General features: G+C 33.1%; 5 protein-coding genes across 10 annotated transcripts; 2 read left to right on the top strand and 3 right to left on the bottom strand.

Annotated features, from left to right (window-relative positions):
* Window positions 158-935, top strand: LOC109348966 (ABC transporter G family member 14-like). Its single transcript, XM_019589590.1, has one exon. The coding sequence runs from the start codon at window positions 245-247 to the stop codon at window positions 680-682; it is 438 nt and encodes a 145-aa protein (XP_019445135.1). The 5' UTR covers window positions 158-244; the 3' UTR covers window positions 683-935.
* Window positions 3,034-4,226, bottom strand: LOC109348964 (protein TRI1-like). Its single transcript, XM_019589588.1, has 2 exons — window positions 3,901-4,226; window positions 3,034-3,392 (listed from the first exon to the last, which is right to left on the bottom strand). The coding sequence occupies exons 1-2, from the start codon at window positions 4,141-4,143 to the stop codon at window positions 3,267-3,269; spliced, it is 369 nt and encodes a 122-aa protein (XP_019445133.1). The 5' UTR covers window positions 4,144-4,226; the 3' UTR covers window positions 3,034-3,266.
* LOC109348963 lies at window positions 6,871-8,460 on the bottom strand. The gene is made up of 2 exons (XM_019589587.1): window positions 8,157-8,460; window positions 6,871-7,330 (listed from the first exon to the last, which is right to left on the bottom strand). The coding sequence occupies exons 1-2, from the start codon at window positions 8,379-8,381 to the stop codon at window positions 7,118-7,120; spliced, it is 438 nt and encodes a 145-aa protein (XP_019445132.1). The 5' UTR covers window positions 8,382-8,460; the 3' UTR covers window positions 6,871-7,117.
* Window positions 9,241-9,922, bottom strand: LOC109348962 (nodulin-related protein 1-like). The gene has a single exon (XM_019589586.1). It carries the CDS (start codon window positions 9,869-9,871, stop codon window positions 9,455-9,457), a length of 417 nt encoding a protein of 138 aa, XP_019445131.1. The 5' UTR covers window positions 9,872-9,922; the 3' UTR covers window positions 9,241-9,454.
* LOC109348961 (glycine-rich protein A3-like) lies at window positions 12,345-14,416 on the top strand. 6 transcript variants are annotated; one of them, XM_019589585.1, is made up of 5 exons: window positions 12,345-12,468; window positions 13,045-13,143; window positions 13,207-13,287; window positions 13,333-13,433; window positions 13,931-14,416. In XM_019589585.1, exons 2-5 carry the CDS (start codon window positions 13,052-13,054, stop codon window positions 14,158-14,160), a joined length of 504 nt encoding a protein of 167 aa, XP_019445130.1. In that variant the 5' UTR covers window positions 12,345-12,468; window positions 13,045-13,051; the 3' UTR covers window positions 14,161-14,416. The 6 variants fall into 6 exon arrangements, with proteins under 6 accessions (XP_019445130.1, XP_019445129.1, XP_019445128.1 ...); XM_019589584.1 differs by having other exon boundaries at window positions 13,207-13,433; XM_019589583.1 differs by having other exon boundaries at window positions 12,346-12,468; window positions 13,045-13,287.

Below are 14,796 nucleotides of genomic sequence, written 5' to 3'. Positions count from 1 at the left end.
CAGCTGCAGGGTATAAGATCTCACAATAAGCATGTCAATCAATCTGGTTGACTGGTTGAACTAGCATAAACTGAATTTGCATCCTCACCCCTATTTCTTTTATGTATTGTTTATTTTGATATCTTTTGCTTTGTTGTTGTCATCGGGAATGTATCGCCTTTCATCGTACTTTCTAGCTAGAACAATAGGAGACTTGCCACTCGAGCTTGCACTTCCAACAGCATTTGTCTGCATAATCTATTGGATGGGAGGGCTTAAACCTGATCCTGTGACTTTTATCCTTTCACTTCTTGTGGTTCTTTACAGTGTTGTTGTCTCTCAAAGTCTTGGCTTAGCATTTGGTGCCATCTTGATGGAGATTAAACAGGCAACTACTCTAGCTTCTGTGACAACCTTTGTATTTCTCATTGCTGGAGGATACTATATACAGCAGATTCCTCCATTCATTGTTTGGCTCAAGTATTTGAGCTACAGCTACTACTGTTACAAGCTACTTCTTGGTGTCCAATACAATGAAAATGATTACTATGAGTGCTCAGAGGGGGTATTATGCAAGGTTGTAGATTTTCCACCAATAAAATCAATGGGTTTGAATCATATGTGGGTTGATGTGTCCATTATGGCACTGATGTTGGTTGGTTATCGACTAGTTGCTTATTTAGCACTGCGTAGAGTGAGGTAGATCTAAATTCTATTGAGGAACTTACAGAGCTCCAAGAGTTTTTGTACTAATTCAACTGAGGAATAATACTAGAATGTTAGACTTATGATGGAACTCATGTAATGGAAATTTTGTCAACCCCTCTTGACCAAGTTGGATGTACAAGACTATCTATTTCCTTCACTTTTTTCAAGTTTTAGATTCCAACTCCAAGTTCCAATTCAGAATAAACTTATAAACAGTACAAAGGATATGCCACATGATAAGAAGCATGGAAAATAAAATTCTGCACTCTGATTGGCAGAGAAAGTTTATAGATAGGGACCAGGTGTTACTATCCGAGAAAATTGTGAATCATTTTAAGGCCCATGAGACCAAGACTTTGTTGTTCCATGTCTCCATGCATAAGTTATAACTAGAGAGAACAATTATCATGATTAACTAATTTTCTAAAAAGGCAAAAGTGGTCCATAAGAAGGACAAATTTTAATTAAGTGATAACTGTTACGCAGTGATGTTGAATTTTTTCTCAAAACTCATAAGCATGATGCTTTTCTCAAAACTCATAAGCATGATGTTTAATTAAGTGATAACTGTTACTAGCATTCCAATTAATGCTTAAGCTTATTTGAGCCACCAAGTAATATTCATCATGCAATGATGTTTACAAGATGGCAGAATTGAAAACCAAATATATAGTTAAAATTAAGCTTCATTAATACACATAATGAAGATAGAGAGACCAATGAAATGGGGTTTATGGTGTGTTTGGTTGAAATTATTGTTTAGGAAAAACAGCTGTTGCTGCTCCAAAACAATACTTTGCAGAATCTCAGGTGTTTGACAATAACATAAGTTGTTTTCTATGGCTATTTTGGGGTAAAAACACACTGGAATTTTTAAGGTGGGATTTATAACATTAAAAGTATCTGATAATCAACTACTTTCGAATTTGAACCAAACATGTTCTTCATATAAATATAAAATTATACCTAAAAGATTCGTTTCACACACTACTTCAGCATGGTGCATTATCCACTCTAAATCACATTGAAGTTGGGCATAGAAAATGACTACTACAATTCTGCATAAACAGTTAAAACATAACATTTCAAAGAAGTCTATTCCAGCTGCAGGGTATAAGATCTCACAATAAGCATGTCAATCAATCTGGTTGACTGGTTGAACTAGCATAAACTGAATTTGCATCCTCACCCCTATTTCTTTTATGTATTGTTTATTTTGATATCTTTTGCTTTGTTGTTTGTCTAAATTATGTAGTAAAAGATCCTTATCTGTCTCGTCAATTTATGCTATATAAGACTCAGCTTCCAGAAAAGTTCTCCTTTTGCTAAGGTTTTTAGATTTTAATTAACTTGCATTCAATTTTTTTATAGGTAAATATTAGTACATTAATATTTTGTTGTAAATAAGACTTGAACTCACAACCTCTTTCATATAAGTTCATTGAATCATTCACCTTATCCATAAGTTAACCATGACATTAAACAAGGATGAAACTGGTCAAAAGTAACTAAAACAGATTGGAAATTTGGTTTAGGAATTAGATACTAGCAGAGTTCACCAATAATGTGATAGGAACTTAGTTCATACTCTTAATTGTTGAAAACTTATAAGAAGACATTTAATTCAAACACTTAACGTGTGAATGGGATTTCACAAAAGGGTTTCATTCTTTCTGAAATTGAGAAATCAATGGGAGTAATGCTACATTACTTTGCAGCACATTGCACATAGCCGAAGTGGCCATAACCAATAAATAAAGTGTCAAGAAATTGATATTTATGCAAAGGTTTGTCGTTTATTATCAAATATGTCGTGAATAAAGCATATACTTACAAAATCATGGAGAATTATTGAATTAAGATCTATATGTTTTATATTCAAATATTTTCCATAGAGAAAAAAAAATGCAACAATAGTACATTATATGATACACTATGTATTCAATCTGGATTACATTTCTAAAACGTGTAGGACCTTAATCAAGGTTATGTTCGGAAAAGTCAGCCTGAAAATTATAATGAATATGCACAAATGTATCTAGTTACATGCAGCATGCAGGGATGGAGGCAGAATGTAGTTATAAGGGGGTGTCGAGATTAAATATCATATGACCTATGAGTAAAGTAAAATTTAACTTAATACATACGTATTAATATATAATAAACATGACATAATAATTCTAAGATTAAATATCATATGACCTATGAGTAAAGTAAAATTTATCTAGTTACATGCAGCATGCAGGGGTGATGAACACAGATTTATGAACAAGAAACAACTTTTTAATGAAACTAATTTCACTTGGGAGGGGGCAACGACTAAATGAGGTGATGAACACCCAAGGGTGAGAAATATAAAGCATAACATATGCATGTATATAATTCCAAGAACGAGAAGGCAGAAAGTGAGACAAAATAATACCACATTGAAACCCAAAGTCTGATATTACAAATTTCTAAGTTTCTTCATCGGCTGGTCACAATTCACAAGCCACGTGAAGCAAAAACAAAAAAAGCATAATGAATGTAATAGATCAAGTTACCATCACAAAGGGTCCATCCACAACCAAAGCTAAATATCAGGCTGATTTAGAAAAATGGCTAGATAGCAATCTGGCAATTTCAGTGAACCCAACTTTATCTTTCCCATCGAAAATGGCCTTCAATTTTGCATCACAAAATATCTCCCTCTTATTTTCAGGATTCTACACAAACAAACAGTAACTCTGTTATGCCATTGTACAGGTCAGAAACAACCGAGGTCTTAAACCGTGGTCCATAGACCCCATTGTGGATACAAAATTATGTTTACAACCACATCCCAAACTGTTAATCGTGGCTGCATTTTTAAATAATTAACATAAACACAACATAACGTCATAACCTCAAATCCTGGAAACAAATAACAGTGAAACACAAAAATCTATAATCCAACACAATGTCCAGGTACTGAATCATCATACTCGTTGCTGCAACAATTCGAATAGCTCTTTTAAGCAATCTAACATACTAAAGACAAATAAGGTTTAAATTTGTGGTCAGCAAGAACAACTATAGCTATAAAATCACATTTTATATAATTTCCACAATCAAATTAGGACCATAATTACGGTTTCAGCCTTTTGTCATTATCAAACACACTCAAAAATTAAAACCGTGGACATCACCAAAAGTGAACGCATAAAAAAAATCATAAAATAAAAATTTAAATACCTGAAGATTCTGGAGTTTGATGTATTCCCAAACTTTCTTAACAGCACCGGTTCGAGAAACCTCAGTAGCGCCTATGAACTTGCCCAGCTCAGAAGACACCGGCACCACCTTCTGTATCCCAGCATTGTTACTCGGACGCCCGCTGCTTGCAACCATTGACTTCGCCGTAGTCGTCGTCGTCTTCTTCGCCGCCGCCATCAGCGCCCTTCCGGCGAATGATCCGAATGCCGTACCAGCTGCCATGGTAATGAAAAACGATGTTAACGCGAAAAACCTTTTTCGTTTCAAAATTTGAAACCCTAGTGTGGTTTTTGGGTCCCTACCCGGCACTTTTCATTTTTATTACTGAATGTAATTAAAGCTGACGTGGCGGTTTTAATTGGTATCACATGAGGACAAGGATGTGCCGTCCAAACTCGTATGTCACAAAATTGTGTTCCAAAATTTAGTTTGGAATACGATTTAAAATTATATATCTTTTTTGGAAAGGGTTTTGTTAAACTTTTCATATCAGTTTCTACCTTTTTCATATAAAGTGATTAAATTTACTTTTTAGACTCTATATATAAAATGAAAAACTAGTTAAGTTATTAGCTACTTAGTTTTATTATCTACTATGAGTTAAATTAGTATTGTGACTTTTATGGTCATTCAATGATGTGTAACATTGTGGATAAACGATACTATTGGGATGCATATTAATTATTATCCTAAAGATTTATATATAATTGGTATATCATTAACAATCCATTTATATTATTTTTTGAAAAATCAATAATAATTAAACATGAATAGTGGATAATGTAACACTAATATATAAAACTTTCAAACTGTCATGCAAACATTTTTCCTCTTTAAATAATGATTTCAATAAAATTTTGTATAAAATGTAATATCTATGTAATATTAGTGTGAAGATTTATACATAATCAGTACGTTATCTACCATTTATTTTTAATATTTTTTGAAAAGTCAATAATAATTAAATATAAATAATGGATGATCTCAGCGATGATATATAAAACTTTTATATTCTCATTACATACATTTTTTTTCTCTCTATATTATTCCATGCGCATATTCATATCATGATAGATATGTTGTTCTTTATTGAATTGTGCACCTGATGGAATGCAAATCACCCCACATAACACATTATTTCTCATTCCTTTGAGCATAATAGCATCAAACTAAAGACATTGTCAAACTATATAAAAAAATGCTCAAAATTTAGCTTACAAAACATTTGCCAATTCATACCAAAACACACTCATGTATGGTTCTTATCTCGATAGTGTTCATTATTTAAATTTTTTGGCAGTTTTGACAGCTATATCCTAATTTCTTTTGATATGTAGAAATCACCTAAACGCCTTTTGCTTCCACAAATAAAGCATTTTTAATACGCTCCATACGAATTAAACCCCCTCACATCAAGCTTACTGAACCCAGCTATCTACAAATTTTTATAGGATTTGTTTGTATTGAAGAACAAAATTTTCAAAATCCATTAAATTTGGATGATGAAAATTACAACAAAATATAACATGGGACAAATTTTGCACAATCAAAAAAATTGGGAGATTAAAGCTGCACATTATAATTATGTGTGACACATTGACCGACACTTGTAAATTTGTAATGCTATGATGGACAATATGCATCATATAAGCAATTTCATAAGGGATTTAGAGGATGTTAGAGGCACCAAAATATTCTCAACTAATAGTGATGAGTAGATTATGAGAGAAGATTCTTCCTCTAGGAAACTCAAGTTTAATATGCAACTATATGAACTGAGAATTGTTGTTAACCGCGGTAGTATAGGTACATTCCAAAGAATCTTTCAGAAAAGTGGTAGACCATCAAATAATCACAGAGCTGGTATTGCAAAGTCTCAAAACTAGTGAAAGACACAGGAAAAATTCAATCAACAACAAAAACTAAGACTTCATCAAAAAAGATGAAATGGACTTATATGAACAATCTGTTTTACAAACTAAAAGGCATATGGTATGAATCTGCAGTCAACCAGAAAAGCAAAAGGAGTTAAATCTTTTAGCCATCATCCAGGTTTACATGCTTTCTTTCCAGGGAACTCGTTCAAGCTTCCTTTTACCCTGAGGAACTGAATTGGGAAACCATTTTATGATAGCACAAACAGAACACAAGGACTTCTTTTATGATGTCAATAAGCCTCATTCCCAATGGGAAGAATCAAGTCTAATAGAAAAGGATACATGAAAATTTGGTACAAACAATAACAAAAGTAAGAGGAAAACATCAATCAAGGCAATGGAAAATAGACCAAAAAATCAGTGACGTAAAAAAGATCGGGCCTTTGTAACAGAAGGGAAAAGTATGGGGTCTACACAGACCATGACGATCAAAATCTAAAATCAGCAGTTCTCAGCAAATCTAGAAAATCCTATGTAGAAACTAGAAGGTAGTTAGAACTCAGCAGAGAATGGAATCCATCTTTTGGCAATCTTATAGTCAAAATCATGTTTTTTATTCCTTCATAAAATCAAAACAGCCAATGCATTTGTATATTAAAAAAATACAGGGCAGTAACAGTTGCAGATTCAATCATGTAAAAGTGAGAAGATGCGGGAAAGAGATCGTGATAACGAGAGTGGGGCTAGGGCCTAGGGGATTTAAAATTTCCACCTGCTTAGATGGGATTTGAAATTCTTTAACTTACAGAAACAAATACCCAGTTCAATTCCAGACTTACATTATGGCGTTGTTCAACCCATGTAGTCGACCCAACAGGTGGAATTAAGGTTTGGTTATTGTTGCTGTTGAAGTGTCCAAGCAATGTATTTTACAGTAAAGGGAATGGTGAAATTAGGTACAGACAAGGACTTCTTACTCCACTGGTTGCCAATAACCTGGATGTTAATCCCCCCCTGCTGAGTCGTCATAATTTAATAATATAGAATGATAAATAGTGAAGACACGGACAACTTGAAACAATAAACCATCTTTTCATTGGCTAATGTCTAATAAATATTCCAAAAGGGAAGGGAAAGAGAAATAAGAATAATATTATTTTGAAGGACAGCAACACAATAGCAAAAATAGTTTCAACAGACAAACACTAGTTTTGTGATGATTGAAATTCCATCGTAATGTTATCACGCAAAATAAACAACTAAAAAAAGTTTTAATATCTAACTTGAGACCTAGAAGAGAGGAAAACCTTGTGCAAATTCTACTTCTTTGAGGATTTGCCTTTCTTTTGTGCATTTTTCCCCTTCACGTTGTCAGCGAAAGAATCCGTGCTACTATCCTTGATATTAATTGCCCCTTGGCTGAACTCGGGAGACAGGATTTTAGCAACCTCAGGAAAACCAATGCTATTCTTGCCCCGTAACAGTGTTTGTAAATTCTGCTCCCAGATCTTGTCTTTCTTAATACCAGGACTCTGCAAGGCAATCATACATCATCATCAAGTGAGTAGCAATAATAATGCTCAAATATAAATAAGTAAAGCGGGTATAAATGATAGAAAGGAACGTAAGCCATTCCATCATTTCCATGATTACACCAAAATTCTATTAAAATGATTTAAGAGTCCTTAATTCTTAAATAGACTTCTTAACAGGTCAATGGTCCAGTTATACTTGACTCCATCCAAATATTTCAATAGGATACTTGCTGCTTCTTCTTTTATTAATAAAAAATAACATCTTTCTACCGGCTACTTGCTTATTTTCTGCATTACCACATTAATTACATGAGCGAGTGAATTCAAACTGATATTAACTATTATGTTTTCCCAACTAAAGCACCAGTATAAGAAAAACAAAAGCATCCATAGTTCAAAACCAAAATCAGACAGAAAAAATTATATCGAATCTTATAATCGTTTGGGTACACAACTTAATTAATCGCTTGTCCAATAAGCCATTTTGAAATAAGTAAACCTATTCTGATAAGTTTCATTGTTAAACTAACTGAATAAATTAACAAAAAGAGCTTTATATGAAGGTCATAAGTTATATTCATGTGCTAGTTTCATAAGCCTGACTAAGTTATCTATAAACTCTTCCAAGTACCACCTAAAGCTTGGCAAACCAGTTTGAAGAATAAATTGCACAAGCAATGACCCATCACGTGTTTAAAACAAAATGAAAAGGAATAATGTTAAATATCTTAGTAGGTGTGAGTCAGAACATTCATCAAACAGTTAGTGTGTTGCTACTGCAAAAGGAAACAGAAGAAAAAAGAGGAAGGGGTATAATAGGAACCTTGAAATTGTAGAGTTTGAGGAACTTGGAGATGATCAAGGCGATTTCAGAACGAGATTGTTGAGGGATCCCAATGAACTTGCAGAGCTCGCTAGAAGCTTTGCGGTTCTTACTCTTCCCGCCACCGACAATTTCGACTACGGCTTTCGACACCGTCGACATGCTCCTCCGCCCTGCACCCACGACGGAAGCGAAGACACGGAACCTCGTAAGAACCTGATTCATTGTTTGATGATTGATTTGCGATGTGTTTCTGTTTCGGCTGCTCTTTTTTTTTTTTATTATTTCTCTTTACTCAACACCTAACCGGAAAAGAAAGAGAGAAAAAACAAAGTATGGCATGTTCCGATGGAAAGTAAAAAAACAAGGCTAAAACATTAATCGTAGGATTTAATATTTATGTAATGTTATTAGGGTTGCCCAAAATCTTATCATATCCTCTCATCTAATTTAGCTAAATTATGATTAGACTTAAATATGAGCAAGTTTCATATAGCTTATAGCCTTATAGCATAGTTTGTGTTCAATAGATTTGGATAATATTTAGGGTTGATTAAAGGTGTGATTCTACCATTATGCTCACTTGTTATATATTTATATTTGCATATTTAATTGTCTTGGTGGCTTAGATTCAAAGTGAACTCTTGTTATGGTGTTGATATTCTATGATATTTCTGGTAACAATCAGGTAAGTTTTGGATTGATTATGGGCAAAAAATTATTCTTTTTCATACATTATTATCCTCCCAATTCTTTTTTCATGTATCATTATCCTCCTAATAAATATCACTATTTAGGGATTGAATGTTATTCTTTGACCTTTTACAATACTCTGTCTTGCACTAGACCAAGGTCATTTTAATCATTACCAACTAAATATTTTATTTCCTTGCTTATGACAAACCAAAATATAAGTTCCAAAATAATATTTAGCATTAAGTTGGGACGACTTAATACATGTTTATAGTAACTAATTTATAGACAATTATATATTATATACACAATAGAATGAATGCTCCCATATTCTACCTTCAAAAGGTGCGGAAACTTCATGTAACTAACAAAAAAATAAAAGAGAGAGGGGTAAAAAAATACTTAGATCCAACAATTTCAATAGGTACACAATAGTACAAGGGAATAAATACAGATAGATAGACCCATGGGGGAACTATGATTAAGAAGGCAGATAATAGAACCATAGCACACAAAGTTACAAACAACACAAACTTTTTTATTCTGTTCACCATACAACAACAACAACACTAAAAGTGACATTAACCTTAAGATGGTGAAATAAGTTATTTGTTCAAGAAGTTTCCAGCCAACTTAGTAAACTGCCCAAACGCACCACCACCACTTTCTTCAGATTTGGACTCAGCTTTTGGTGGATCTGATTCTGAAGGGTCAGTAGCAGTAGCAGCAGCAGCAGTAGTAGTTTTTGGAGGAGAAGTAGTGGCACCACCAGAATACTGGTGAAGATAATCAGCAGCCTTATCAACATATTGGCCAACTCCTTTCTGTTCATCCAGCTTCGCATATTTCTCAGCTGCTTCTAAAAGATCTCCTGCTGCATCAGCCACTTTCACTTTGTCCACCTTATCTGATTCATTCCTCAAAGATGCTTGTGCTGCCTCTGCCACCAACTTGGCACTTGACAGAAGCTCACTGCTTGAGTATTCCTCACTGATGGGTTTGGTTGGTGGTGCTTCAGCCATTATAAAATATTTCTATGATCCTAAATTGCTTAACTTGTTACTACAGGATGTGCTACAAGAACACCATATATTTATAATTGAAGTGGTAGATTTTGTGGAAGAAAATATCTATAATAATTGTGGTTGAAGATAATGTAGGTCTCACTTGTGTTGTGTACATTGATTGCTTTACGTGTCGCAAGCGTGTTGCATTTTTTTCGGGTAATGTTGGTTGAATGAGGATCAAGTGTGCCACTTTTTCATGGCTCATGGTATCCCAATTCAATTAGAAATTGTAGAAAAATCATAAAAATATAAAGTAATTTTTTATATTATTTTATGCGATTTAATTGGTTTAATACTGAGCAAAAAAAAAAATTGGGATAAAGGGTCCTCTTTCAATGTTGCTTTCTTGAGTTAAATGAATGCCAACAAAAACTGATAATAATTCATGTGTAATGCTGGCAAGAAAAAGATAAAGCATGTACATAATGTTATTTTGTTACTTTTTATTTTTATTTTTAATTTTATTTATGTGACAATATCTAATTGATTTAAAATACTATTTGGATATTGTTTGATACAGATGATCTCAACAAAATGCACCCAAAGAAATGAAGGAAAATAAATATTTAACCTTATTTTAAAAAAGAGGAAAAATAAATAATTAATATGTAAATAGAAACCTTAAAGGGATGATGAAATTGAAATCGTATATTTGACAACATACATATTTATCTATATTATTTTTTATAAAAATTAAAATATTTAATATTTAGCTATGAAATTTGGTGAGTGTCAATTTGAAATAAAAATGGGCAGAATGCTTGCTGCAGTAGTATGCAGTGATCATAATTATTTCTATAAGAACTAGTATCACTCCGCGTTTACCAACCTGCATTTTTATTTTTTAGTATTGAATATGTAATTTTTATATATTTTACTTTAGATAATTGTACATGATATTCTATTTCTTAATTAAAAAATATAAAAATGAATTGTGATATTATTAAAAAAACATTATTAGTTTTATATATTTAGTAGATTAATTTTCTCTAATCTCCATTTATATTTTTTATTCTATGAAAAATATTGTAATAATTATTAATTATAAGAGCAAAATAGGTAAGTAAAAGTTATGTCATATGAATAATTATAATATGTTTTGACTTTATATAGTACTAGTGTGTACAGGCACTTCGTGCCTGCCGGCGAATATTGTGTGATACTACATATTCAATTTTTATATATTATATATATTTTTAATTTAAGGTGAGATAGTGGTTAATTAATGTATTAGTGATAGTTGTTTATGATTATATAGTTTTTTTGTAAAAATTAAATAATGTTAAGAGCAATATAGGAAATAAAAATTACACTATATATAAAGCCAAAACTTGAAATAACTTCCCTCATGGTGTAATTTTCATTTCCTATATTGTCATTAACATTATTTAATTTTTACAAAAAAAAAAAACTATATAATCCTAAGCAACTACCACCAATACATTAATTAACCACATATCTCACCTTAAATTAAACATTATCATAATCACACAAAAAATATAATATAAAGTACACCGAACACAACAAATACATTTTAATTCAAAAAAATGAAATATATAAAAATTGAATATGTAGTATCACACAATATTCGTCGGCAGGCACGAAATGTCTGTCCACACTAGTGTAAATAATATATATACATTATTTGATTATTTTCACAATTAGAAATCTCACATGTCACTCGGTGAGAAGGATGACAACGAGGTGAAACGAGCCTATGTAGTGCTTTTTCATGCTGATACTCGTAATATTGCGGGTACATGTGCAAGTAACAGATATATGCGAGTACCCAACGAATTTTTAAGTTTAAATATATATTTATATATTTTATAGTAATCAATATATAAAAAATAATTATTACATGAATGATAAAGTTTATGTACATGTTAATATATCATTATATTTTAATCACTAAAATTGATTATAAAATAACAATAAAATAGACAATCTATAATTATAAAATAATAAAAAAATATAATATTATATAAAATATTTAATTAAAAAATAAATTTATAAATATCTGGGTACTTATAGGGCATATATCATAATAGATTTTCTACTCATAAGCTATTTTTTTAGGTACTTGTTACGAGTATTTTAATGGGTACCCATATGTTGGTTTTTTTGTCATCTCTACTCGGTGATATGAAGATTCGCATGACTAATATTATGGGTGAACATGAGATAAGTTGGGTTGGATAAAATTTGTTATTTACCCAACTCTAAATGTTGGCCGAATCAATTTTTTGGATCCCAGATGCCTTAGACTCGAAGCTAACCCAACTCCAAATGTTCATGAGGTCAATATTTCAACCTGAATCTCATCTTAGACCCAAATTTAGGTAAGTCATGCTTATTTTATAACATATCCTAAATATTGTGTAGGTTAATTTTTTTAACCAAAACCTAGTGGGGATAAGAGCCGTTGAGCTGATATGTTGTAGCTAAAACAAACGCGTTTCTTCTTTAGCGCTCATCATAAATCATATTCAATCATCCTCTTTCGTCCTTACTTCATTCCAATTCCCCAACTTCTTCAATATTCATAATAGGTGAGTTCCTCTTCTCTCTGTATTTCTCTTTCCGATTTTATTTTTATAGTACCATATTCTTTTGTGTCTTTCTGATTTGCATCTCAATTCCTCTCTTTTTTATTGGCAAGAACAAATTGATGGGTTAGGTTTTCATTTTCCGTATCCATAAAATAATATACCTTAATATAATAATTTGGAGTTGCATAAATGTTATGCTGGTTTCTCCTTAGATATTAGGGTTTTCTGTTTTAGTTATCAACCCTGAAATAAAATAGTGTTTAATGTTTACCTCTGTGTACAGTTATCTTGTTAGCGTGTGGATAATCTTAGATAATTTTTTTGTACTTCTAAGAATTTCTTGTATCAATAATTTATCGTAGAAGATTATGAAAATAACAATCGCCTTCATATAGTTTTTTTGCATGCAACACTTATCTTCATTGCATAAAACATTATCATCTTAGCAGTTTTAGAATGAAAAATGTATTGGATGAGAGGATGTAGAATGCCCATTTTGTGCTTCTTTGTTTTTCTAGGTATGTTTTTGCATAGATGACCACTATGTTTACAAATTTCGTAATCTTGAATCATCAGCTGAAAGATGGGAGGTGGACATGACAATCACAATGGCGATGATAGAGGAATTTTCTCGCACCTAGCTCACGGGGTAGCTGGAGGTGCTCATGGGTACCCGCCAGGGGCATACCCTCCACAACCAGGGGCATACCCTCCACAATCAGGGGCATACCCTCCACAACCAGGGGCATACCCTCCTCATCAAGGCTACCCTCCTGGACAAGGGTATCCTCATGAACACGGGTACCCGCCTCAGCAAGGTTATCCTCCGCAAGGTTATCCGTCTGCTGGTTATCCTCCTGCTAGTTATCCCCCTGCTGGTTACCCCCCTGCTGGTTATCCTCCTGCTAGTTATCCACCAGCTAGTTATCCTGGTTCACATGGAGCTCCTCCACATCATGCTCATGGTATCATTCTTATTTTTTTCATTGTTAAATTTTTGACTAACTAATTGTTACAATCACTTGAAAGATAACATCATTGTCATGAAATTTGTGAAGCTACTTGGCAGATAGCAAGGTTATCCTCCATCATGTGTGATTTATATTGCAAATACAATAAAACATGTGGATTGTTCAATTGTAAAAACAGTACACAAGTGATGGTTTTTAACTTAAAGAGTATTGCATTCATAAGGTAAAAGGAAAATGTTGTAAATACACTTAAGAGTGTCCAAAAGGATCTGATACCTAAACATGATTGGCTCAGACATGGTAACTATAGTGATTTTTTTTTGCTTCATAGGTGGTAACTGATAATTACATTTGTACTTGCTATGCTTTCAGTTGATGTTATTCAAGTCATATTTGACTAATGTATTGGCTAATCAAGTGACACTTTTTCTGACATTGATACTTACATGAACGTCCTTGAAGGAAAGCTTATTTATTTGTGTTGTCATCAGGGTCTCATGGGTCACATGGCGGTGGTATGGGGGCATTACTTGCTGGTGGTGCCGCCGCCGCCGCCGCTGCATATGGTGCCCACCATGTTTCCCATGGCCATTATGGACATGGTCATGGCATGATGCCTCATGGAAAATTCAAGCATGGCAAGTTCAAGCATGGAAAGTTCGGGAAGCATGGGAAATTTAAGCATGGAAAATTTGGCAAGGTGTTCAAAAGATGGAAGTGATCCTATATGAAGTGCAACTCTGACTCATGTTGCTGCTGATTTTTCTTTTAAATAAACCATACTCTATATGATGTCAATCAATTCATGCTTGAACATTGTATATTTGTTTATTTTGCCTAATAGGAAGGTGATTGATTCATATTAGAATTTAGGTTCTATGAATTTAATGGCAAAACCCGAAGATGCTCACTAAATTTAGTTTGAGTTTGGAGTTGTTGCAGAAGAAACATTACCAAGTTCATGCCAATTTTGTTTTGCTTTATAATGCCTTTTTTTTGCCTCGACTGATTTATATTATTTGACCGAAAGTTGCTTAATTGGTGGTTAAGTTTTATGGTCCACTTCGACTCCCTCCTTGTCACTAACTTCATCTTCTCCATAACACAGTTTGAGACTTCTAACCAGTCTAACCCCCATTAACTCCTCTTCCCTAACTTTCATCTTCACCCTCAAGTTTCCTCTCCCCTCTGTTCTTATATCCTATTTGATTCCTTGCGAAAGCCACAGTCACGGAAGCAAGCACTACACGAGGGGGGGATGGGGAGCAAAAGGGTTCAGAATGGTTAGCACGGCGATGATGGAGTGGCATGACATCGTTGGTTTTTGTTTTCTTTGCATTTCCCCACCTTTTATGAA

The sequence above is a fragment of the Lupinus angustifolius genome, chromosome LG06 (assembly GCF_001865875.1).
Source record: "Lupinus angustifolius cultivar Tanjil chromosome LG06, LupAngTanjil_v1.0, whole genome shotgun sequence".
Taxonomy (NCBI): Eukaryota; Viridiplantae; Streptophyta; class Magnoliopsida; order Fabales; family Fabaceae; genus Lupinus; species Lupinus angustifolius.
Note: the sequence above shows the minus strand (reverse complement) of the source record. Positions and strands in the feature narration are given on the sequence as shown.

Coding starts and splice junctions, on each gene's coding strand:
- LOC109348966 (XM_019589590.1), top strand. CDS start 245: ATGGGAGGGCTTAAACCTGATCCTGTGACTTTTATCCTTTCACTTCTT.
- LOC109348964 (XM_019589588.1), bottom strand. CDS start 4,143: ATGGCAGCTGGTACGGCATTCGGATCATTCGCCGGAAGGGCGCTGATG. Junction 3,393..3,900: donor TCAAACTCCAGAATCTTCAG/GTATTTAAATTT, acceptor TTGTTTGTGTAG/AATCCTGAAAATAAGAGGGA.
- LOC109348963 (XM_019589587.1), bottom strand. CDS start 8,381: ATGAATCAGGTTCTTACGAGGTTCCGTGTCTTCGCTTCCGTCGTGGGT. Junction 7,331..8,156: donor TCAAACTCTACAATTTCAAG/GTTCCTATTATA, acceptor ATTGCCTTGCAG/AGTCCTGGTATTAAGAAAGA.
- LOC109348962 (XM_019589586.1), bottom strand. CDS start 9,871: ATGGCTGAAGCACCACCAACCAAACCCATCAGTGAGGAATACTCAAGC.
- LOC109348961 (XM_019589579.1), top strand. CDS start 13,052: ATGGGAGGTGGACATGACAATCACAATGGCGATGATAGAGGAATTTTC. Junction 13,434..13,930: donor TCCTCCACATCATGCTCATG/GTATCATTCTTA, acceptor TGTTGTCATCAG/GGTCTCATGGGTCACATGGC.